Source organism: Rhinoderma darwinii, chromosome 3, assembly GCF_050947455.1.
Source record: "Rhinoderma darwinii isolate aRhiDar2 chromosome 3, aRhiDar2.hap1, whole genome shotgun sequence".
NCBI classification, from domain to species: Eukaryota; Metazoa; Chordata; class Amphibia; order Anura; family Rhinodermatidae; genus Rhinoderma; species Rhinoderma darwinii.
This window is the reverse complement of record NC_134689.1, coordinates 296,525,959-296,551,117: the sequence shown is the minus strand read 5'-3', so window position 1 is coordinate 296,551,117 and position 25,159 is coordinate 296,525,959. Positions and strand designations below refer to the sequence as shown.

At 43.0% G+C, this 25,159-nt stretch overlaps 1 protein-coding gene across 2 annotated transcripts in view; it reads left to right on the top strand.

Moving 5' to 3' along the window:
- The first annotated feature begins 249 nt into the window (after positions 1–249).
- CRTC3 (CREB regulated transcription coactivator 3) overlaps positions 250–25,159 on the top strand; it is a 130,486-nt gene continuing 105,576 nt past the window's right edge. For both annotated transcript variants that reach the window (XM_075855250.1, XM_075855249.1), the window contains exons 1-2: positions 250–721; positions 19,736–19,846. In XM_075855250.1, the coding sequence (XP_075711365.1) occupies positions 590–721; positions 19,736–19,846 (243 nt within the window). In that variant the 5' untranslated portion in view covers positions 250–589. The remainder of the gene's footprint in view (positions 722–19,735; positions 19,847–25,159) is intronic.

Sequence of the window (25,159 nt, the reverse complement as noted above, 5' to 3'; positions counted from 1 at the left end):
GCGGGCAGCAGGCACAGGGGTCGGTACTATTATGTGGGCGGGCAACAGGCATAGGGTGGGTACTGTCATGTGGGCGGGTAGCAGGCACGGGGGAAAGTACTGTTATGTGGGTGGGCAGCAGGCACGGGGAGGATACTGTTATGTGGGCGGGCAGCAAGCACGGGGGGGTGGCTACTATTATGTGGGCGGGCAACAGGCACAGGGTGGGTACTGCCATGTGGGCGGGCAGTAGGCACGGGGGTGGGTACTGTAACGTGGGCGGGCTGCAGGCTGAGGCTCCGCACGACTTGTTGTCAGCTAGCGGCCTGAAGTTCGGATGCAGCGGACGCTGGGAGTTTACAAGTCGCTTTGTTGACATCGGGCCGGAAGAAAGGAGGTCGCTGTGTGTCGCCCGCCCGTACATCAGCCCCTCCCGAATGGCCTCCTCTTGTCCCTCCGCCGTCAGGTCGGGCCTCTACTGATCCTCCGGAAGGGGGCAGCAGTGCGGACCCCATGACAGGCTGAGCCAAAGCGGTCCCGCAGGGACAGTACTAGACAAGACATCTCGGACTTTTCCCCACTTCTCGTAGTTAGAGCTGAGGCCTGCGACATGGCTGCGTCCCAGGCCTCCAGCAGCTCCAACCCGAGGAAGTTCAGCGAGAAGATCGCTCTGCACAATCAGAAACAGGCGGAGGAGACCCGGGCCTTCGACGAGCTTATGACCGACCTGACAGTGTCCCGGGTGAGCAGGCTGCACTGTGCGGAGCGCTGATCTCTGCTGAGCTCATGTGTCTATAGTGCAGTGACAGCGTAGGCGTTAGATCGGCCATAGACTAAACGATGTGTATACGATACGACCTATAGCGATGATCGATACCAGTGTGTGTCTGGGGTGCTAGAACCTTCTCAATTTTTTAGTCGTTGTGTCTATTGATTGTGATTCTAATGTCATTATAGCTGCAGATCAGTAGCCCCCAACCTGTGGCTCTCCAGCTGCTGCAAACTACAACTCCCAGCATGCTCTGACAGAGTTGAAGTTTGGCAACAGCTGGAGAGCGCTGGTTGGGGACTACTGCTGTAGATAGCAAATTGCTCATACTCCTATCTACAATACGATCAGCAAAGTTAATCAGTGTTCTATGTATTTTACACACAAAGATTCAATGGGTACTTTACATTTTTCTTAGTGGTCACTCAACAATCGGTGCATTCAATCACTTTAAATACAGTAGATGGCGGCAATACACATGAACTATATCTACGATGATCTGAACAATTATCAGATCATTCTGGTTGTTGCCGATATCTTTCAGTGTATGCCCCTTTAACTCTTTAGTAGTGAAAAATGTTGGTGTGACTATCTTAGAGATTGGTGATCAGATCCTGCGGATATAACCTACATTAACATGTATAGTCCATATTTCGCCTATCAGATCCTATTGGATTCCACAGGTACAAGTGGAGCCAGAGATCCCCCCCCCCCCCTACATTCAGCCAAACATTCATGTTAGTGGGGGAGTCAGATAGTAGCGGTCTGCTGAACGATTGTTTGTCTGCCATGTATCTGATGTCTATGGCTGGCACATTTAACGTACCAGTCTTGGACCTATATAAAAGCTTATATGAAATTGATCAAGTTGTTACAATGAATCAATAGAAAATCAGATTGTTTATTGTTTACAGCGCAACTTGTTAGCCTGTTATTGTGAATTGTATATTGTTGACATTGAGTAGAGAATGATAGTAAATAGCAAGCTTAGGTGACCAACTTCAGGTATTTGGCCCGCACGCGAAGGCCTATGGACATGCTGAGTTTGTTTACATGTCCATATGGTGAGTCTTTGCACATGCTGCACACATTGAAGTCATTTAATTTTATGATTTATTTCCCATCATTATTATAGTGACTACATAGCCATAAAATCGCCATAGGAACATGCATGTGTAAACAATCGTGGCTCGTTCATTGGGGGGGGGGGGGGGGGGGGTGTTCAGGCACTGATTTACTAATGTGAGTGTATTCCAGAATATTAGCAGTCCTCTAGCTGTCATCAGACTGGGGTCTGTGTGCTAACCGTATAGGACACAGTGTCATGTGAAGGGTTAAAGTAGACCTAATACTGACCTGCAACTCTGGAGCTTGATGACAGCTAGCTCTGTGTTGGTAGTATGACTTTGTAGTGAAATAGTCCTATCACTGAAATGTAACAGTTTAACCGATAGATACATGTGATAGTCTGCAGGGTGCAATGCCTGTTGTTCGGAAGATCTGCATCTGTATGGATAGGGGCCTTAGTTATAGGTTATTTTCTTCTAAAGAGCAGTACTGACGCATTTCAGTTGTCCAAAGTTTGTTCTATTCATCAGATTATGGATGTGAATTGTGTTAGTGAGTGTGTCACTGTGGTTTATCATCTTGTGTGGGTGCTGAGAGCTAAAGTACAGATTACTTATAAGTGTAAGGCTGGATTCACACGAGCATATTACGTCCGTAATTGACGGACGTATTTCGGCCGCAAGTCCCGGACTGAACACACTGCAGGGGTTATATATAGATTAGATCAAAATTGGCTGAACCGGACAATTCCGGAAGGATCGGCCAACTATCTAATGTGAATAGGGATGTCCCTACACTCTCCCTTGGGGGGAAACTTTTATATTGCGCGACCAATAGTTGCCTTGAATCGCTATCCTTAATGAGCACTCTTTAAAGGGGGTTTTCCACAAACACATATATCCTCTATCCAGATGATAGGGGATACATGTGTGATCGCTGGGGGTCCGACTACTGTGTTTTCCCACAAAAAGCATGTATCCCCTATCCACAGGATAGGGGATACACGTGTGATTGCTGGGGACCCGACTGCTGAGACCCCCAGCGATGAGAACAGAGGAACAAAACTCCTCCGAAGCGCTCCATGAAAATAGAGCGCTGGTGCACGTGTTCGACCAGTGCTCCATTCATTTCTATGGAGATGGCGGAGACAGCAGTCCCAGAAGTCCCATAGAAATGTATGGAGCACTGACTGAGCATCCACACCAGTGCTCTATTCTCATGGACCACTTCGAGGGACTTTTGTTCCCACGTTCTCTTCATCGATGGGGGACCCATCAGTCAGACCCCCAGCAATTACACATGTATCCCCTATCCTGTGGGAAAACCCCTTTAAGGCCACCCTCTTAGGCTAGGCCTACACAGCAAAATTTTATCTCCGGTAAGACGCATTAAATAGCTGCATTACCGCAGTGCGACTTCACTGTTTCTAGGCAACCTTCCAACCATTACAAAAAGTGCAACCTGTTACGTATTAGAGCTTGAACGGAGCCGTATTATGGGCGCGTGCAACGTCTGGCCTCCTTGATATACACCATATTCATTCTGCCCCTATGCGTTGATCATTGAGTTTGTGGGGGAAGTGGATGAAGGAGCCTGTGTGGTCGGAAAGCTTGCGTATACAACTGTTATGGTTAGCCAATAAAGGTATCACACCGACAATACTTTTGTCTTTTTTTGACAAAAAAGTATGTATGGCCGGATTCACACGAGCGTGTGCGTTTTGCACGCGCAAAAAACGCGGTGTTTTGCGCGTGCAAAAGGCACTTAACAGCTGTGTGTGTCAGCCCCGTATGATGCGCGGCTGCGTGCTTTTTGCGCAGCCGCCATCATTATGACACTCCGTTTGGATGTTTGTAAACAGAAAAGCACATGGTGCTTTTCTGTTTTCATTCATCCTTTTCACAGCTGTTGCGCGAATCACGCTTGTCCCACGGAAGTGCTACCCATTGACATCAATGGGTGCGTGATGCGCGAAATACGGCCAAAGAACGGACATGTCGTGACTTTTTCGCAGCAGAAAAATCACGCAACTGTCTGCACTGCCCCATAGACTAATATAGGTCCGTGCGACACGCGTGAAAATCACGCTCGTTGCACGGACGTATATCCCGTTTGTCTGAATAAGCCCTAACATTGCATATGGGGGAAATAGAGGAAGGCCAGGTTCATTTGCAGTGGAAAATTTCTGCTGTGTAAATGAGCTGCACAGTCCGTATCCGAGGCCGTGTATCACATGCGAATCGTACTGTGCATTTTAGCCAATGATTTCACCTTTGATCCACAGCAAATCAAAAATCAACCTGCTACATATAGGAAATGCTGCGGATTTGAAAGTGATCAGGATGTGAATGACTTAGTAAGTCCCTACTCCGATACTGCACATTGTACTGTAACTTGTTGCAGATTTTCACTTTGGATTTTTCACCAACCATTTGCAAAAAAAAACACTGCGTGTGAACATAGCTTAAAAGGAGTGTCCCGTCATAAGAAATTGATGGTCTATCCTCTGCATAGGCTATAAATATATGATCAATAGGGGTCTGACTTTTGGTACCCCCCTGATCAGATTCCTTATCTGCTCGTTCTATAAATCGCCAACACATTTGTAGCGGCGGTTCAAAGTATTATAACCTTCTATTATTCAAGTTAATGGGAGACGGTTGTAATACTGTCAACCGTCGCTAATAGTGTGTCGGTGATTCACAGTACGAGCAGTGACCGTACTGAAGAGGAAGCAGCGCTCCTACGAGAGCTGCGGCCTCTTCAAAACAGCTGATCGGCAGGGTGCCGGTAGTCGGACCTCCACCAATCGGATATTAATGGCCTATCCTGAAGATAGGCCGTCAATTTATGACTTGTCAACCCCTTTAGGAGTATATCCTGGATGCCTTGTCTAGGAAGTCCTTTCCTCCTGTTCTAGAATGGACACTAGCTCTAACAGGAAGGCACTTCTTGAAAGAGACGTCCAGAATGTGCTACATTGCTCTTTATGTGTGTGCAGTGATCCACGCGGAGAGGTAGAATGAAATGTATATTAGAAAGCTGCACCTGTCCTCCTTCCAGTTTGTAGGTGCACTGGGTCTCATTCATCAAAATTGTCTTAGCCAAAAACGGGCCTTGCTGCCCAGAGCAACGAATCACCGTGCAGCCTTAGATTTTCTTCAGAGCATTTAAAAATAAAAACTGAGCTCTGGTTGCTATGGGCAACAAGGAAAGTGTTTGTGTGTGACACGTTTGATAAATTAGGTGTGAGGTTTTGTACTACATACATTCCCAATGGCAGGCTGATGCATGTACACTATATGGACAAATGTATTGGGACACCTACACAGATAAGCAGCCCGCTGAGGTTTCTGACTTACTCGCCGCTCCCCGTTGAAAACACATGCGTACTCCGCTGAACCGAGCGTGCGTGTGCATGGGGAGTTCGTGAGGAGTAGCTGTCGGCTGAACAAGCGTTTGGCCGACAGCTAGAAAGTGTACAGCTACCTTTATTGAAACATGGTGTTAAAAACTGTAATCCGGATAGTTTGGGCGGCATTTATCTCCGTATTTTGTTCTTTAACCCCTTGATCTGGCCTATTTTGGGCTTTCAGGCTCAAGCTATCTTTATTTTGTTTTCTTCGTTGCCATATTCCAAGAGCCATAACTTTTTTATGTTACTGTCAGCGTAGCCATATGAGGGCTTGTTTTTTGCGAGACGTGTTGTAGTTTTTATTGGCACCATTTTGTGGTATAAATAATTTGTTGATTAACTTCTATGCATTTTTGTTGAGGGGGTGAATGAAAGAAAACAGCAATTCCATAATTTGTTTTGCGTTTTTTTTTAAACATTTATTTAGCGTATGGTATAAATAACATGTTAACCTTATTTTATGGGTATATTTTTTTTATGTTTTGGTGCTTTTGAACTATAAAAGCAAGTTATATTCCGAGAGCCACAACTGTTTTTATTTTTTTGCTCATGTAGTGATATGACCGCTTGTTTTTTGCAGAATGAGTTGTAGATCTAAGGCCACATGCACACAATGTGTATTACGTGCGGATTTGCCGCGCACATTATTCTGCGGCAAAGCCGTAGCGTAATACAGTACTGGCAAAGCAAATAAGATTTCAAGAAATCTCACCGTTGCAGAATTTGTTCCGCACATAAATTGACCTGCGGTGCGGATTTTAAAATCAGCATGTCTATTTATGTTGCGTTTCCATCTCAGAATTGTATCTGACAAGTTTATAAAAACAATTCACCAAAATCCGAAGCATAAAATCTGCAGCTTTTTCCGCATCAAAATGTAAAATCCGCATCTAATAACACATAAAAAAATGCAATATAAAGTGCGGACTTTACCTGCGGTATTACCTTAGGTTATCTGCGGTTTTGATGCAGATTTTCCATATCAAATTCTGCAATTTGTGCGTTTAGGCTTGGTTCACACGACCTATTTTCAGACGTAACGAGGCGTATTATGCCTCCTTTTACGTCTGAAAATACGGCTACAATACGTCGGCAAACATCTGCCCATTCATTTGAATGGGTTTGCCGACGCACTGTGCAGACAACCTGTCATTTACGCGTCGTCGTTTGACAGCTGTCAAACTACGACGCATAAATTGACTGCCTCGGCAAAGAAGTGCAGGACACTTATCGTGTGCACATACCCTTAGCCTTATTGGTACTGTTTTGGGGTACATGCATTCCCCGGTAATGGGAGAAAAAAAGGAGAGTTTGCCATCGTGTTTTTTTTTTTGCCAATCGCTGCTGCATGTGCCTTTATGTCTTCTTTTTTCTATTGTTTAATATTTTTAAACAATAAAACATTTTGTAATTTAAAAAATAAGTTTATTCCTTTTTATTTTTTGTTGACTTGTTTTTTTCTCTCACGCGTGGCATATAAAGTACGCTGCAGAAAACGTTACAATGTAAGCCGATGGGAAAAATATTCCGCAACGCAAGAAATCGAGAAATCTGAGTTGTGGAACATTTTTCCCTGTAGGACATTATACAGTTTTCAAAACGCTGCTGAGTAACAATACGCTGCTGAGTAACAATACGCTGCGGAAATAGAAGGCAAATATGCCACATGTGACTGCACCCTAAAAGCTGCATTTGATCGTTTGTTTAAAGGGGTTATGTGTGGACCAAAAATTATTAGCAGTGTACTTACCGCAGTATGTGAATACAATCTCTAATGTACATTCCGGTCCCCCGTCGCGCTGATTCTGAGATTTTCATCGTTTTTTTGTTTTTTTAATAGCGCTGCCAGGGTCCGGAAGTCTAGTTACACAACCTTCTTTCATGACGATACGACTCTTCGTCATGTGACCAGCCCCGCTGTACTCCGTGTACTTGCTGTACTATTGCTTGTACATAGAGTACAGGTCACATCACGAAGAGTTGTATCGTCCTCAAAGAAGGCTTTGCAACTAGACTTCCGGTTCCCCAGCAGCACTATAAAGAAATCTCAGAATCAGCGCGACGGGAGACCAAAATGTATAATATTAGTGACTGTATTCACATACTGCAGTAAGTACACTGCTAATAATTTTTGGTCCCCACAACCCCTCTAATGCTTTGGGACACTTAGTATTCCACTGTTACACTGGTATGGCCTAATAGGCTTATACCCATGGGAGACCTTGGGGCTTGTGTTAGGCACCTGGTAGCCATAGTCACCCATCAAACACTGCGATTGTGTGCAGTGATGGGCAGAGAGGAGAGAGCGAGCCCCCTATCTCTGTCACGCTATTTATATGCCGCGGTTGCTATTGACCATGGCATATAAGGGGTTAAATAGCTGGTCAAATCAGAGATTTCTCTCCTACTCCTGTTGTTTGCATGGGCACAGCTCCTGCGCCCACACGTTCACACTGATGTACATATGCGTCATAGAACCTTTAGTTAAGCCAGTCCATGGCGTACATGTACGTCATGGAGTGTTAAAAGGTTAATCTTAAGGGCATTTTTTATCCATTTTTTTTACATTTTTTTTTAAAATCTATATTATCATTGGTATTTCCCGCATGCTGTGGATACAAAAACAGATCTATTGGTAATGTTTTTTGGGAAGGAAATATATGGAACAAACATGGTTCCAGGTTATTCAAGTGTGAATAAGGCATATGGACGTCATGGAGGGGGAATCTCTTTCGCCATAGTGTTGATTTCCAGTAATATGGTTTTGACCCTAACATTAAGGTCTAGTAATGCTATAACATCTTCCAACCATATATCATAAGGACACTCTTTGGGCATGCGTCTGCACAGTAAAAACCTGTGGGCTCGTACACCTATCGCATTACAGCTTCATACAGTGAGTTGTACGGACCTGTAACACCGCACCCATAAAAGTATATGGGGTCCCCAATTTTATTCAGTTTCTTTTCCTGTTGCATTATGTATGAATTCAGCAGGGAAAAACAAAGTGCCTTGTTCCGTCGGATGCTGTATTACAGACATATTCTTCTAGGGGAGATTATCTCTAGTATGACACCATAGGGCTGCAGCTTGGAGTGCCTACAACTCTGTAGTATGGATTTCTCCTTTTATCTTTTTTGTATATACAGATGTTGTGACAAAACTCTTAATGTCTACAGTCATTTGTCCGACCCCAGTTTAAGAATATATAAGAACAGCCAAGAGATATGAAGAGAAACCTGCAGAATCATGGTCATCGGGGCCCTACTTCTGGCTAATGTACATTTGATAGATTATCAAGGAGTCGAGGACAGATGACTTCACCAATCACTGCAGCGTCAGACTACACAGAGTTTGTTTGTAGCCTGTTCGCTCGGAGACAAACAGGTCTGCGTAGGAGCTGCAGATACAAAACGGTAGGATATCTTTAATGGACTGTTTGTAAAGTTGCTTCATTTTTCATTTTAAATGCATTCGGACCATAAAGCCTTTTGTTGGAGATATGGATTTTTGCGCCATTACAATAGTGCCCAAAGAGTAGCTATAGCACCACCTATACGGTAGTGCAAACCATGTAATAGTTCCATATTCTGAGAGCAGATAAAGATTGCCCTGACAACTAGAATGTCGGTCCGTATTTGATTTGTGGGTATTACCTACTGCAAAATGAGCTGTGCCGTCACCAAAAGCGTCTTTTTAGGGTTTGTAAAAAAAAAGTTGATGTGTCCGAGTCTTTTTGAAGTTGGATGAGTTTTTTTTTTTTTTACAGATTATTGGGATTGTGTGTAATTGTCATCATTTTAGAGGTCACTGTAAATGCTGCTAATATTACTTATTATTTTTATATTCATTATGGTTTTGTGATTTGTCCGTAAACAAATGTTAGCTGCCCTTGATTTTTGGATAAATTGTCCTGAAAAAAGAAAAAAATTAGATTGGCAACCATGCCCAGCAGAGGTGTTATTGCTATATACTCCTACTGCATTGATATTATCCGAGATTAAAGCTAAGCCGTCAGCAACCTTATGCTGCCCTCTCGGAGTCGTGGCTGGCATGCTGATTTCAGTGGTCTGTCACTTATGTGTGGTAGAGTTATGTAATATTTGGAGAACTTACGTTTTAAACATTGCAACGCAATGCGAGCGCTGTTAGGAAGCATCCGGCGTATTCATAAGCCACTGCTTCTCTCCCACACCCCCCATCCAGCTGCCCTAATTTTGTCAGCGAAAAAAAAAAGTTCAGCCAATAGTGATGCCATCGGTCTTTAGAGTTCATTATTGCAAACTTTTACATTTTAGAAGCGGACTCCCTGACCTGAGTAAGATTTGCCTAGGCCTGTCATACCACACAAAGGTGCTTGTGTGGTCTCCGCTCCAGCCTTCTTCTCCCTTTGGCTTCTTTTGCCGGCGACATGATGCACAATTTGAGCAGGAGAGATCACATAAATGCTGTTTATAGACATGAGATTTGAAGTCGCTGACAGATGGAAATTTGCACCACAAACGGATTTTACTATGGCTGTCTATATGTAAAAACAATCCAACGTTGGATCAAATGTTGGATCTAAACATTCACAGACTAGCTGTGGCTGACTTACTAGTTACTGCTCATCAACTGACTATTTGGAACCAGTGCAGACACTTCTCCTTGCCTCTACTTATCAAGTGTATCAGAGCTCGGATGCATGAACAGATCACGTAGTGTGATGTAGTCAGATTGTCGCCATGTTGATAATGGTCCAGGTAATATTAGGCTGAGTTCATACGGGGCAGATACGCTGCGTAAAAGCACGCAGCGTATCTGCCCTGTGCGCCGCAGGGAATTCTTGGTGAAAAACCTCACCAAACTGGTGCAGTTTTTCGCCTGGAACGTCCGTGGCGGAAAACTGCAGCACTTCTGGACTCCTGGGATGACGTTTCATCCCAGGATACCGCTGCAGCCTGTGATTAGCTGCAGTGGTCACATGGGATGAAACGTCATCCCAGGAGGCCGGCCCTCTGACATCATCCAGGCCGGTATCTTGGGATGACGTTTTATCCCATGTGACCGCCGCTACAGCCTGTGATTGGCTGCAGTGGTCACATGGGATGAAACGTCATCCCAGGAGGCCGGCCTGAAGGAAGAAACACAAACTTCTGGGTAAGCATTTTTCTGAGTTGCGTTTTCTGCGGCGGACTCGCTGCGAACCCGCCGCAAAAAATGCAACAACTGCTATTTGTTGCGGGTTTTACCTCCCCATTGAATTCAATTGGAAAAACTTGCAACAAATAAGCAGCGTTTACACAAATACAATTGACATGCTGCGGAATAAAATTCTGCACCGCAGGTCAATTTCTGAGCGTTTTTTTCTACTCACTATTTACGCAACGCGTGGATGAGATTTGTTTTATCTCGTCCACTTTGCTGCTACTGTGTTTGCTGCGGATTTTCCGCAACAAATTCCGTTGCGGAAATGCCGCAGTATTTACACACTGTGTGAAATAACCTTTAGGGTATGTTCACATGCAGCGTTTTCAGGCATTTTTCGAGGCGTAAACGCCTACAAACATCTGGTCAATGGGAAATACGGTGTATCGTTCAGACGGGGCGTTTTTTTATGTGTAAAAAAAACGCCCCCTAGAAAGAAGTGGCATGTCACTTCTTGAGCCATATTTGGAGCTGTTTTTCATTGTGTCAATAGAAACGGCTCTAAAAAACGTCTAGGAAAAAATGTCTCATAAAAAAAAAAAGAATTTACAAAAAAATAATGTTTTCAGCTTCAAAAACGGCTAAAAATCAGATTTTGTTTCTCTGAAAACAGCTCCCTAACTTTCGGCTGTTTTTGACTTAGCGTGTGAACATACCCTTAGAATGTTTTTACCATTTTATGATTTTCATTATGCATTGTTTATTTTATCATTCATTTTAAACGTTGCTTGTGTATGCAGGAGCTTTTGTTTCAAAGGCATTCCTCTGTTACAGATGGATACTTTTTAGAATGCTCTGCTTTTGTGATAGTTTGTATTTTACTGTATGCTTACACACAGCGTTAAGGGCTTGTTCACATCAGCGTTCTTTCCGTTGAGGGGTTCCGTCGGAGGTTTCCGTCGAGGGAACCCCTTAACGGAAAGGCAAACGGAACCTTTGCTTCCGTTTGCATCACTATTGATCTCAATGGTGACGGAAACTTTGCTAATGGTTTCTGTTTGTCACCGTTGTGACAGCCGACTGCGCTATTGATTCTGTCAAAACAACGGTACCCTGTCACAACGGTGGCAAACGGAAACCAATCAATGGTGATGCAAACGGAAGCTAAGGTTTGCCTTCCCGTTGAAGGGTTCCCCCGACGGAAACCTCAGATGGAACCCCTCAATGGAAAGACAACACTAATGTGAACACAGCCTATGGGTATGTTCACACAGAGTTATTTTTACGAGTTTGACGCAGAAACCGCGCCAAAAAAATGGTCAAAAACGGCCCGAAAAATGCCTCCCATTGATTTCAATGGGAGGCGGAGATGCCCTATCTTCGGGCGTTTACGCCTCTGACCTCCCATTGACTTCAATGGGAGGCAGAGAAAGCGTCTTTTGCGGCGTTTTATGCCCGCGGCGCTCAATGGCCTCGGGCGAAAAACGCAGCGAAAATCGGCGTGCAGGGAGAGGAAAATCTGCCTCAAACTTCCAAACGGAATTTTGAGGCAGAAATTCTGCCTGCAAAAAACTCAGTGTGAACATAGCAACACTGCAGATTTTCTGCAACAGATTTCTTTGCGGAAAATCTGCGGCGTAGTACAGTAGCAGCAGAGTGGAAGAGATTTGAACAAATCTCATCCGCATTCTGTGGAAAAAATCAACTGACAAACTGCTCATAAATTGCCCTTAAGTATTTTGTTTTTTTAATCCTCAGCATGTCAATTTAGTCTGCGGAATCGCTGCTCTTTTGTTTCAGGTTTTTTCCCTTTGAATTCATTGGGGAGGTAAAACCCGCAACAAATAACAAATGCTACGATTTTTGCGGTAGACAAGCTCAGAATCTGTCGCTATATTGCAAGTCGGGAAAAAACAACACTTTTTTTGTTAAAAATGTATAAAAAAGGTAATGCCAACCGAGCGTTTGTCATTTGGACGCGTTCCTCTGTTGTCCGTGCAAGCTGGCCTCCTGGGATGATTCGTCCCATGTGACTGCTGCAGCCAATCACAGGCTGCAGCAGTCACATGGACTGCAGCGTCATCCCAGGTGTCTGTGCTGCACAGACAACAAGGGGACGCATCACTGTGACAACGCCCGGGGGGAGGGGGTTGGGGGAGAGTATTAACTTTTCCAGCAGCGTTTCCATCTGAATATCTGCACCACAATTTGGTGTGGTTTTTCGGCCAGAATTGCCTGCATTTTCCAGGATGGATACGCTGCATACTGTTACGCAGAGTATATGCCCTGTGTGAACATAACCTACCCTTAAAGCGACCGTTGAGGAAATATCGGGCAATGCCTCTGGCAGCATGTCTATGATTTGTATAGGCAGTGGCCAACATACATATGTATACACTCTTTGTATAGATCTTACTTAAAGGGAATATATCATGTATTTAATTTTAGTTTCGGTAATTTGATTTATGTATTGAGAAGACAAGTACATTTTTGTTCATAGATTATTGCAGTCTCTAGGAAGTGATGGTGTACCACCCCTTCCCCAGAGACCAGGGAGATCCATACAGAGCCATTTGTTTTTTAGTGTATAGTGTTGCTATCCTGCCTCATTTTGACCTCCAGTTGTACAATAGAGCTGTCTGTAATAATAATGAGATAACTCTGCTCATGCTGTCCCTGTCTATACAACAAAACTGACAAGTCCTCTTCAGTAAACCATAATTATCAGCTTGGCTACTTCTCTACTGACTAATGTGAAAACTGACATTTTAAAAAAAAATGTATGTAATGAGCAATAAATTAAAAAACTATCCACACAATTCTTTAAAAACAATTTTCATGCACTTCAATGGGAGAAAAGGCTTCAATACCCGTGAATCACCGCTACATCCGTGTCGACAATTCATAGTGAGCAAGTAGAAATTAAGGGGAAGCAGTGCTCATACGAGTGCTGTGACCCCTTCAAAACAGCTGATCGGCGGGGGGGGGGGGGGGGGATAGGCCATCAATATTAGATCGGAGGGGCTGTTTGAAGGGGCTGTGGCTCACATATGAGTTCCGCGGCCTATTCATTGTTTTATATAGATTTCTTTTTCGTTCTTACTTGCAAGTGCCGTTCATTCGTAGCGGTTGTGCAAGGTATCGTAGCTTTGTACCACTTACTTGAAAATTACAGTGGATCGCTAGTCCCAGCAGAGAGATACCAGATATGATTTGGGGAACCCTTCTATCTGAAAGGGATTGTAAAAAAAAAAAAAGAAGCAAAAAATGGAACACTATGAGGAGCAATAATTTGTCTAATATAAGTTTACAACTAAAAGCAAACCAAGCAGTTACTTTCTCAATAGATTGACATATTGTAATTTTTATTTTACAGTTTTATCCTTCTGTGTGCACTATATTTATAAGGGGAGGGCGTTACTACTTGACTGAAGTTTTGTGTTTGTGGGTGTAGCTAAGTATGGCACATTAGTGGTCCAGAATTTCACTTCTTGCTTATGAGTGAGGAACAAATGCTTTTTCCACCCTGTTTTACTAATAAATGTGACCCTCCCTTGGGCTCCCTTTAGTCATGCTTGGATCCGGGTGGAGCGCTAGAAGTATCTCCCTTTTTGCTTGATTTGGTAAGAATAGCCTGCTTTTTGTTGCTGAGGCAAACCTTTATTAGAGAGGATCCACAGAGCTCTCCTTATATTATTTACATGAGGCAGTTGCTTCTCCTTAACTTGTTGTTTGCGGCTTCTTTTATGGTCTAAGGCCTCATGCACACGAACGTAAAAATGCCCGTAATTACGGTCCGTAATTACGGGCCCGTAGACTTCTGTTGGCCACGGGTACCTTCCCGTGCCGTTGAAAAATACGGAACATGTCCTATTTCAGGCCCTAATACCGGCACGGGCAGGCCCATAGAAGTCTATGGGGCTCCCGTAATTACGGGTGGCTACGTGCGTGCACCCGTAATTACGGGAGCGTTGCTAGGCGACGTCAAAGGATAGTCACTGTCCAGGGTGCTGAAAGAGTTAACTGATCGGCAGTATCTCTTTCAGCACCCGGGACAGTGACTACCACTGGAGTTAATAGTATTAAACGTTAACTTACCTGCTTCTTCCTTCAGTCCGGCCTCCCTGGATAACGTTTCACCCCATGTGACTGCTGCGGCCAATCACAGGCTGCAGCGGTCACATGGACTGCCGCGTCATCCAGGGAGGTCGGACTGGATGTCAAAAGAGGGACGCGTCCCCAAGACAACGGGCCGGGCTCCTAGCATCATAGTGATGTACGACGCTAGGAGTCCCTGCCTCTGCGTGGAACTACTGTCCCGTACTGTAACAGTATGGGACAGTAGTTCCACGCAGAGGCAGGGTCTCCTAGCGTCGTACATCACTATGATGCTAGGAGCCCGGCTCCCTGCACTGTGTTCGGTCCGGGTCTTCCGGCCGAAATACGTTCCGTACATTACGGACGTAACATGGTCGTGTGAACCCAGCCATAGAGAGAAGGGGCTGCCGATTAGTGCAGAGAAAACTGGTCCGTAAATACGGGTGGAATACTGGTGACACCGGACCCGTATTTACGGGCACGGGTCCGTAAATACTGGTGGAATACGAGCCGAATACGTGTGACAAAGGACCCGTATTTACGCCAGAATTTACAGGAGGAAAAAAATACGTTCGTGTGCATGAGGCCTAAAGCTGCAGAAATCGTGACCATTCCATGCTGAACCAAACCATAAACAAAATACTGTAGAAATTAGACTGCTCCACCAGCCAATTTGACTTTATTTTTGTGACAATTTGTTTATTGAAATTTTTCAAAGTTATACAAAAGTAAACAAGATTACGGAAGTGTACAAAAGCATAAAATCCTAAAAGCATAGGAGGTCAAAAATGATGTACACATATGCATATAAAGGACAAAGGATTCACCATTATATAGAAATAGCATTGCTGAATGGCAATATAGTCAAAATTAGTGAAATCTATAGGAACGTAAGGCATGACCTCCAATAAGACAGTTTCGCCGGGTTACAGACATCCAATAATCGCCAATTTGACTTTTAACGTTCCTCAAATTTTATGGATATTAGTAGAGCACAACCCTAAACATTAAGCATTAGTAATGAATTCCTGGAAGCATTGGTTAATGGAGCAAATGTTGAAACCATATTGCCACAGGCAATATTAAACATTGTGGCTTGTGGTTGGATTGTTGGTGATTATCTACTCATTTATTTTGGCTTACAAATACTGCCATGTGGCTGTGACTTTAGACTGTATTTTGCAACATAGTAAGTGATGAGTTTTACTGGGATATGCTATCACTAATGCCTCATTCCTGATGTGTAGCTAGGTTCTCCAGCACCCGGGGAAAAGATTCAACTGGCGCCCCCCCCCCAACCTCTTTCCCGACATCTCCTTCCCCCTCGCCGTGTTTGTTTTTTCTACCAATCAATGACGTGTCATTTCTTTTCCACATTTCTTTTTATGTAACTCGAGCATAAAAACATTTGTACATTTAACAAGCAATATAGTTCTATACACAATAGAACTAAGCTCATTACATATATACAGCACCAGAACCAAGCTCATTACATATATACAACACCAGCACAAATACAGCTCAATTTAGTGCAATCCCTGCTGTGCAGGTTTGTACGGCGTTAAACTACAGCTCCCAGCATGGCCCGAACAATGGTAAGGATATGCTGGGAGATGCTGTTTCACAAAAAATAAATCATATCATAATCACACAACCCATCATCTCGCTGCAGATCATACAGTGCTGATTAGAGGCAGAATGAACATTTACATTAAGTGACTCACCGGTGATGTCTCAGATTCTAGTTATTTTTCTCCATCCGGTCCAGACCTCTATGATGACTTCTCCCGGTCACAGACCATTTCTGCAGTTTGCCGCTCACATGTCTTCAGCTTCTCACTTTTCCAACATTTCTACACCTATAAATAAAGATAAAGTTATCATTATACTACACATTACGCCCCTAAATATAATAGCGCCATACACTGCACCTCTAATTATAATAGCAACATACACCATGTCCCACACACACACACCATGCCCCGTGTAGATAGCGCCCCCTGTAGATAGTGCCCCCATATAGCCCACCCCTGTATATAGTGTCCCACAAATAGCTCCCCCTATAGTGCTCTACAGATAGCCCACCCCTGTATATAGCTCCCCTGTAGATATAGTCCACCCCTGTATATAGTGCTCCACATATAGTCCATCCCTGTATATAGTGCTCCACATATAGTCCACCCCTGTATATACCCCCCCTGTAGATATAGCCCACCCCTGTATATGGTGCTCCACAGATAGCCCACCCCTGTATATGGTGCTCCACAGATAGCCCACCCCTGTATATAGTGCTCCACATATAGTCCACCCCTGTATATAGCCCCCCTGTAGATATAGCCCACCCCTGTATATAGCTTGCCTGTAGATATAGTCCACCCCTATATATACGGTGCTCCATAGATAGCCCACCCCAGTATATAGCCCCGTAGATAAAGCCCCCCTTGTAGATAAAGCCGCCCCCCCATAGATAAAGCCCCCCTTGTAGATAATGGCACACACTCTTTATTAAAATAAAATAAACAATTTAAACTCGCCTTAATCCCGTCCGGCAGCCATGGAGACCTGCTCTCTTCTGCGCATGTCTCCTGGGGGTTGAACAAAGAGTCTATGAAAGGCGCTGATTGGCTTGGCAGGATGACTTTCCCTGTCACTCAGCGCCTTTCATCGACGGAAGCGCAATCGCGCTTCTCTGTTACAAAAGAGCTGAATAGCCGGGAACGGAACATACCCGGCTATTCATTGCTTCTAATTGTACCTGTGTCCTATAGACACCGGTACAATTATAGTGCAGGAGGAGGTGGCGCTGGCGACCCCCTCTAAGTTGCGCCCCGCCTGCCCCCCCTAGCTACGCCCCTGCCTCATGCACACGACCGTTGTGCCACTCGGGCCGTTTTTGACGGCATCCGAGTGGCAACCGATAGTCTTCACGGACCCATTCAAAATGGTCCATGTCCTATCTTTCCTCGGATCACTGAGGGGACTTGGACGGCACACACAGTCGTGTGCATGAGGCGTTATTACTGATCATAGTGGCCTGACTGCCAGGGCTCCCACAATCCTTAGAATGAAGGGGCCGCAGAATACTTTTATTGGCCTGCAATTTCCTGCACAGAGAATCTACCAGTGAAGGGAGCTTTTTTCCTTGATTGTGGGAGAGTCCCAAAGGTAGGACCCCCACCAACCAGAATAACAGGGTTACTGTGGTCCCCATTTTATCAAGCAAAGCACCCTAGAAAATGAAGGGAAAGCAGGTCAAGCATGCATGCATGCTCTTCATTCCTCCACGCTGGCATGTCCACTTGCCGAGCATGTGTGCTGCTGTTCCATACAACTCTATGGAAAGTACGGAAACGGCTGAGAGTGTGCTTGGCTGTTTCCACACCACTGATAGTTGCATGAAGTGGCAGCTTCATGCTTGATCACTGCCCCATTCAACTTCTCCCCCAACATGGACATTCTGGTGGGTCGGTTCCAGCGGTTTGTGTGGGTCCCGGAATAACATATCCTGTTAAAAAGTGCAACAGCATATTGCTAGGGATCGCTGATTTTATTTATATATTTAAGTTGCTTATGTAGTGCCTGCATATTCTGCAGCGCTTTAGGTGATGTGTTATAAATGTCTGGCAGATTTGTCTCAGCTCTTGCACCTATCTTTAGAACAGGTGTTACCCGCCTGGATGCGGTCATGCATGTGTGGGACCTGCATCTATCAGATATTTATTGCATATCTTGTGGATATGCCATAAATGTCTAAGGTGGGAATAACTCTTTAAATCTTCATGACTGGAATACGCCTTTAAGGAGTTATGTCCTATTTATACACAACTCGCATATATATTATAGAAGCAGACCATGTAGCCGCTATGGGGCCCTTGGAGAAAAGGAGTCCTTCCTTGGTTAGTTCCATTCCTTTTGAACTGTGCAGGACTCCACTCTCCATAGAAACGGCATTGTTAGCAATTAAGGGGGTGGGGAATGAGCCCAAGGGTCATAGAGAGACTGTGGAGGGGAAAACAAGCACCAGATCCTTCAGTTCTGGGTGACCACCATAACGGGAGGTCCATTTTCTACAATACTACTAGAATTGGTATTTCATTTACTCACCATTTTCAAGATCTCTGCTTGCTTTCAGAAAATGGGGAAACATTCATTGTTTACATTCACAGACTGAAAATCCTCCCTGATCTAGCGCTTCTCACAGCTGAGGATTTAGGTCTGAAGCACACATCCGTGGCCCTATATACGGCCGCAAATCACGGATCTGCAAAACACGGTCTATAGTTTTAATGGACCGATGAATAGAATGGCTTACACTGATCCGCAAAAACGAACAGGACCTGTTCCACCATTTGCGGAATGGCCACACGGCTCCACAAAAAAACAAAAAACGGATGTGTGCATGGCCCCATAGAAATTAATGGGTCAGTGTGCTATCCGTAAAAAAAACAAAGAAAAAAAACCGGATAACACACAAGCATTTCATTGAAGTATTCTTTAGGCAATGCTCTAAACATTGTAGCATAGAATAAACGACTTACACTTAAATATTGGATTAATCTGCGGCAATGTGAGCAATACTTTGTCAGGATGGATTTCTTTTTAAGCCTCTGAATGTACGCCAAGGATGTTTTAAGTCAATGTCCGCAAACAGATCTTAAAAATGATGAGGAATTGAAACATTGTATATTAGAAAGTGGCATGAATTGTTAGGCTTCTTTCACACTAGTGTCAGTATACGTTTAGCTCTCTTCCATCAGAGGAAGAGATGATCGAAAGATGAAACACAAAGCAACGGTTCCATTAGAATAACCATTGATTTCAATGGTAATTCTTTTGTTTCAGTTGCTTTCTGTTTGTCTCCGTTCGCTAGGTTTCCATTTTTTATTCACGGAAACAAAAGTTCTGCAGACTGCACTTCCCGTTGAATGTTTCGATCCTCTCTACGTCTGACAGAAGAGAGGTAAATGAACACGAACGGTAGCGTGAAAGAAGCCTTATTATTAAATAGATGGACTTAATTTAAGACTGCAAGTTTGTCTTTGAATGTGAACAGTAAATTTCAGGTGTGATATGACTTTGTAAATCTAGAAGCGTTGTAGTAAATTAGAGCGTTGAGTATAACTATACTGATTTTATTTAGATAAAGTAGCAGCTGTAAAATGTTCATACAAGTTCTATTGGCCAAAGGCAATTTCCATGATAAATCCCATTGTATACCTTCTTGTGTGTTGCATTTCACAGGCTTCCTTTTAATAACAATATCCCTTTTGGCTTTTCAGGTTCAATTCCAAAAGCTGCAACAGTTGCGACTTGCACAATCTCGGGCTCAGTACTATGGTGGCTCTTTGCCAAATGTAAACCAGATTAGCAGCAGTCCGTCTGATTTCCAGGTAAGATATTGTTGGTGTATTGAGTATTCGCTAGTATCCACATGGTGTATGTTTATTATTCAAGTCCTGTGCCTTGCATGAAAAGAAAGTCTTCTAACATTTCAAGAGCATGTTTCCATAAAATAAAAAATCACCAGCAAATATTAGCCCTAGAATAGTCTTTATGCTAAATTCTACCTAACTGCTTCTGGTTCAAGAAAAACTGTGATATCCACTATGGTTGTCATTGCAGTTCGTTCAGAGGTTGTCACCGAGCTCCTGTGTTAGGCTCCATGCACACAACCGTAGATTTCATCCGTAGTTACTGACCCATTCATTTCTATGGCCGACAGACACCTTCCTGTATATTTACGGGTAGGTGTCCGGGCCGTAGAATGCTTGGATAAAAAATAGGACATGTCTTATATTTTTTTCTTTTTTACGGACCCTGCTCCCACGGGCCAGGATTACGGCTACAGCCGTGTGTAGGGGGCCTTATTCAGTGCTCCTGTGTTTCTTCAAATGTAGGTACATTCACAGTTGAGGTCAGGAGAACTGGATGGGAGCTGTAATATTGCAGAAATTGGTTGTCTCTACCAGACACAGATATAATTAGTAAACAGCATAAAGAGGACCTATCACCAGAAACCGCATATGTGTTTTTCTTGAAAAATCCAAAGTCCCCTAAATTTTTTATATATTTTTCTTAATACATGTCGTTCGCAAAAAAAGTAAAAAAATAACGTTTGCACTGTATAAATCCTGCGTCCTATATGTAAATTAACTGACCCCGCACGAGTTCGGTTCGAACTTCCTGGTTAGGTGATTTCCGGCATTGCGGCTTCCCACAACCCCCCTACAGTAGCATATTGTGTCAGAACGCGAGATCTTACTGGTTATCACGAGATCTTGCAGATCTGACTAAACAAGCACTATCTGCAGCATTAAAGGGGTTATCCCATCAAGAATATTATGTTAATTTAAATAAAGTACCTAATTATAAACAAATGTTGTACTTAAACGCATTAAAAACAATGATCAACTGTAAGTAAATGTCATGACTCTTCATAGTATGGCACCACCTTGTGCTCCGTGTATAAAATGTGCATGTCCACCTACTGAGCTGAATGCTGGTGGAAGTGCATGCTCAGTCACTCTCCACACCTTCAGTTTTCTGCATAGTGATCCTCTGTTCACTGCAGAGTAGCCAAAAGAAATAGCTTTCTGCCCTGCTTGTCAGGGAAGGAGCAGAGCCTCTGCAGTATCATGGCAGTATAGCTAAGAATCATTTTAGGATTGTAAATCTGGATTGTAAAGTAAGAAGGGAGTGTATTGTCAGCTGCCACAGGGGTAAGAAGACCGATTCTGCTCAGAGACCCTCCCCCAGCAGCATAGATTAGCAGGAGGACACAGGGAGAAAAATATGAAAGAGGCCGTTTTTATGATAGAAACACTGGAAATTAAGGTAAAACGGCTATTAACAGCATTTCAGGACTTTTGATATAAAAATAACTCATGGGATAACTCCTTTAACACAGCAGTAGGCGGCATAATGGATAAAGGCAAAAATTGTCAGGAAACAGAAAGTCAACTCACTGGTGACAAGGTATATAAAAACTAAGTAGGGAACTAACATTAGCGTTTAAACGTGAAATCGATGATTTCTTATAAGAAGCGTTTCTTGCAGGAATCATCAATGTGGCTTTAAAAAATTCTTTGAACAGTTTTCCACGTGTTCCGGTACTATATATACTGCCAAAGGTGCATAAAGATCTTCAAAACCCTCCTGGTCTTCTGATCGGATCAGGAGCTAACTCCAGTTTGCAACATTTGGCAGTATATATAGACTAGTTTTTACAAAAATAGTAAAGAATTTACCTAATTGTCTGCGAGGTACAAGTGATTTTTTGAGTAGAGTTGGAGTAATTGATACATCTCATGTAACACTATTGTGTACATTGGATATTAACAGCTTGTACACTAATATACCGTATAGCTAGCGTACTACTGCAGTTAGGTACAAATACTGTGAGGATGCCACTCTGGCAAATGATAAGATCAGGTTTTTGATGACCTTAGTCAATTTTGTATTGACTAAAAAAAATTTTTGTTTTAGTTCCGAGTTTTACTTGCAGCTGCAGGGGACTTCGATTTGGTCTCTTGCATCTCCAAGTTATGCAAATATATTTATGTCTTCTTTCGAGGATCAATATGTGAAGGATTGTGTTAAATTGTGGCTCCGATATGTGGACAATGTCTTCTTACTGTGGGTTGCGATAAAGAGGAGTTTAATAATTTTGTGGATTTTCTGAAATGGCTGTCATGAATTTAATAAAGCTACATTCAAAGTAAATGAAGAAATTATTATATCGAAGAATCTGTAGTGGCAATAAGGAATATTTTTCAAATATGGAAAAACTGGTTGAGAAATTTGAAGATCGAGCGAATAGGACAGGAAGTAGGTTGTGTTTATCGTGAAAAGGAAGCCAGCTACAAAGAAGTTGAAAAACAGTCCATGTATGTTTCTACTTATGACGGTCATTCAGATATGATCAAAAATGTTGCGTGTAAATAATGGGACATTTTGAAACAAGATTTCAAATATGGGGCCATGTTCTGTGAACGTCCGCAATTTGTTTATAAAAAAAGTGAAAGTCTATGGCTAATAACTTAGTACGGGCGGATTGTCAGCCCAAGAGGGTTTCCAAGCAGACCTTCTTGAATACTGAAAAAAAATGGCACCTTCCCATGTTTGGCATATCAAAATTGTGCATTAAGTTTTAGGGGTGGCATTTTTTGCCATCCGATGAAAGGCATTCAGATTTTGATAAAAGGATACTTTTCATGCAATTTAAAAAATGTTATATACGTGTTAAGATGCCCATGTGGGAAGTTGTACATTGGGCAGACCATGCGGCTTATCAAGTTGCGTCTTGATGAGCATCGATCAGCTATTAAAACTTTTGAACAAAAAATTAAGAGGTTAATGATGATGGTAAACGAAAACAACAGAAGTTTGGGGAAACTACGGTAGCTAGACATTATTTTCAAATGGGCCACGAGGTTTATGACCTTAGGTGGCTTATTTTGAAGAGGTAGAAGGAAGTGATGTAGAACAGATAAAAATACGATTGCTCCAGAGGGAGGTCTATTGGATGTATACATTAGATTCTTCGAGCCCGAAAGGGTGTAATGAAAGCTGCAGTTTTAGTGTGCTTCTGTCGGACTCAAGAAGGTTATGGATACATGCGCTTTTTGAGTCCAGGCGTTCTTTGCTGTTTGTGTTTTTAGATCTTTTAGCGAGTTGTTTCTATGGTATACTGAAGTACAATTATAAGCATTTCATATGTTTTTAAACTTTTATTGACCAATACATCAAGTTTATGCAAAGACTCAATATTTACAGTATTGACCCTTCTTTTTCAAGACTTCTGCAATTCACCCTGGCATGCCAGATATCCGCTTCTGGACCAAATCCTGACTGATGGCATCCCATTCTTGCCTAATCAGTGCTTGGAGTTTATCATGATTTCTGTGTTTTTGTTTGTCCACCCATTTTGAGGATTGACCACAGGTTCTCAATTGGTTTGAGATCTCGGGAGTTTCCTAGCCATGGACCCAAAATGTCAATGTTTTGTTCACTGAGCCACTTAATTATCACTTTTGCCTTGTGACGTGGTGCTCCATCGTGCTGGAAAAAGCATTGTTTATCACCAAATTGCTCCTGGATCGTTGACAGAAGTTGTTCTTGGAGGATGTTTAGATACCGTTCTTTATTCACGGAAGTGTTCTTAGGCAAAATTGTGAGTGAGCCCACACCCTTGGATGAAAAGTAACCCACACTTGAATGTTCTCAGGATGCTTTACTGTTGGAATGACACAGGACTCATGGTAGTGCTCACCTTTTCTTCTCCAGATGTCCCAAACAGTCTGAAGGGGGCTTCATCAGAGAAAATAACTTTACCCTAGTCCTCTGCAGTCCAATCCCTGTACTTCCTGCAGAAGGTCAGTCTATCCTTGATGTTCTTGATGATCCGATAGATGGTTGATTTAGGGGCAATCTTACGAGCAGCAATCTCGTTGCCTGTGAAGCCCTTTTGATGCAAAGCAATGATGACTGCACGTGTTTCCTCGGAGGTAACCATGGTTAACAGAAGAAGACAATAATTTCAAGCACCATTCCTCTTGTAAAGGAACAAGTCTGCTCTTATATGTGTAGTGGTTCACATCACACTAGACTTGATAGGTGCACGAAAAAGGGACCCAACCCAAATCACAACTAGATAGACGTATTCGGCACACAAGTTTGAAGCTGATGAAATCTTATTTTTTATTTTAATGCCAGTGGCTTGGTACAACGTTAAGAATTTTTCAGCTTCAAACTTGTGTGCCGAATACTTCTATCTAAGTCTGCTCTTATCACTGTCATGCTGATTGAATTATATCAACTGCCTTGTTGCCGTTAACACTTTCTTCTCGGCTAACGAGAAGATCACTGAAATTATGTTAGCAGATCATTTTGGGGCAGGGCTCAAATTCAGTGGAAATTGGGTTTTTGTGATTTAAGTTAACCTTCTTGGCAAGGAATGACTATGCAATTTATTGCAATTCATCTGATGACACTTTTTATAACAATCTAGAGTTAATGCAAATTACCACTATAAAAACTTAAGCAGCAAGCTTTGTGAAGTCCAAAATTTGTGTCCGTCTCAAAACTTGTGGCCAGGACTGTATGTTAGTAAAACTAAAAACAATTAGTATATACTAGGAGTTGGTACCTTTCTAAGGATGGTGTTTTTAATGTGAATCACAAGAGTGTTTGCAGTGGGCTTGATTGCATTATGTTGTCGGGTATATGACCTGACACTAGTGAATACCACGCATGCTTCAGAAAGAGGACGGTCCCGCGAAATGTAAATGACCGCCTGTTCTTCTCCAGAAGCGTCTCTTCTTTTTGATATGGACTTAAATTTGGCAGTAATTGCCATTGCTGGGACTCCCATATATGGCGTATATTGTATCTTTTGTACTGTCAACTTTTTTGTACTGACATTTATTAAGGAACAGGACAGGATAGGGACAGTGTAACATGCAAACTTTATTGATATCTGTGTATGCTTGTAGTGTGAGTGCTTGGTGCAACTAACTTGGTGCTGTGATCCGGATGCTAGTAAACATCCAGTTTGTGGAGTCAATAAACTGCCTAATTAGGCGTATAGGGGTGATTTCGATGAGCAAGTTCCTATCTTCACACTTCTTTTGGAAAAAAAAGAGGACCCCCCCCCAATATATGAATAAGAGAGAGCAAGTATGCTCTTTGATTGATTAATAAGG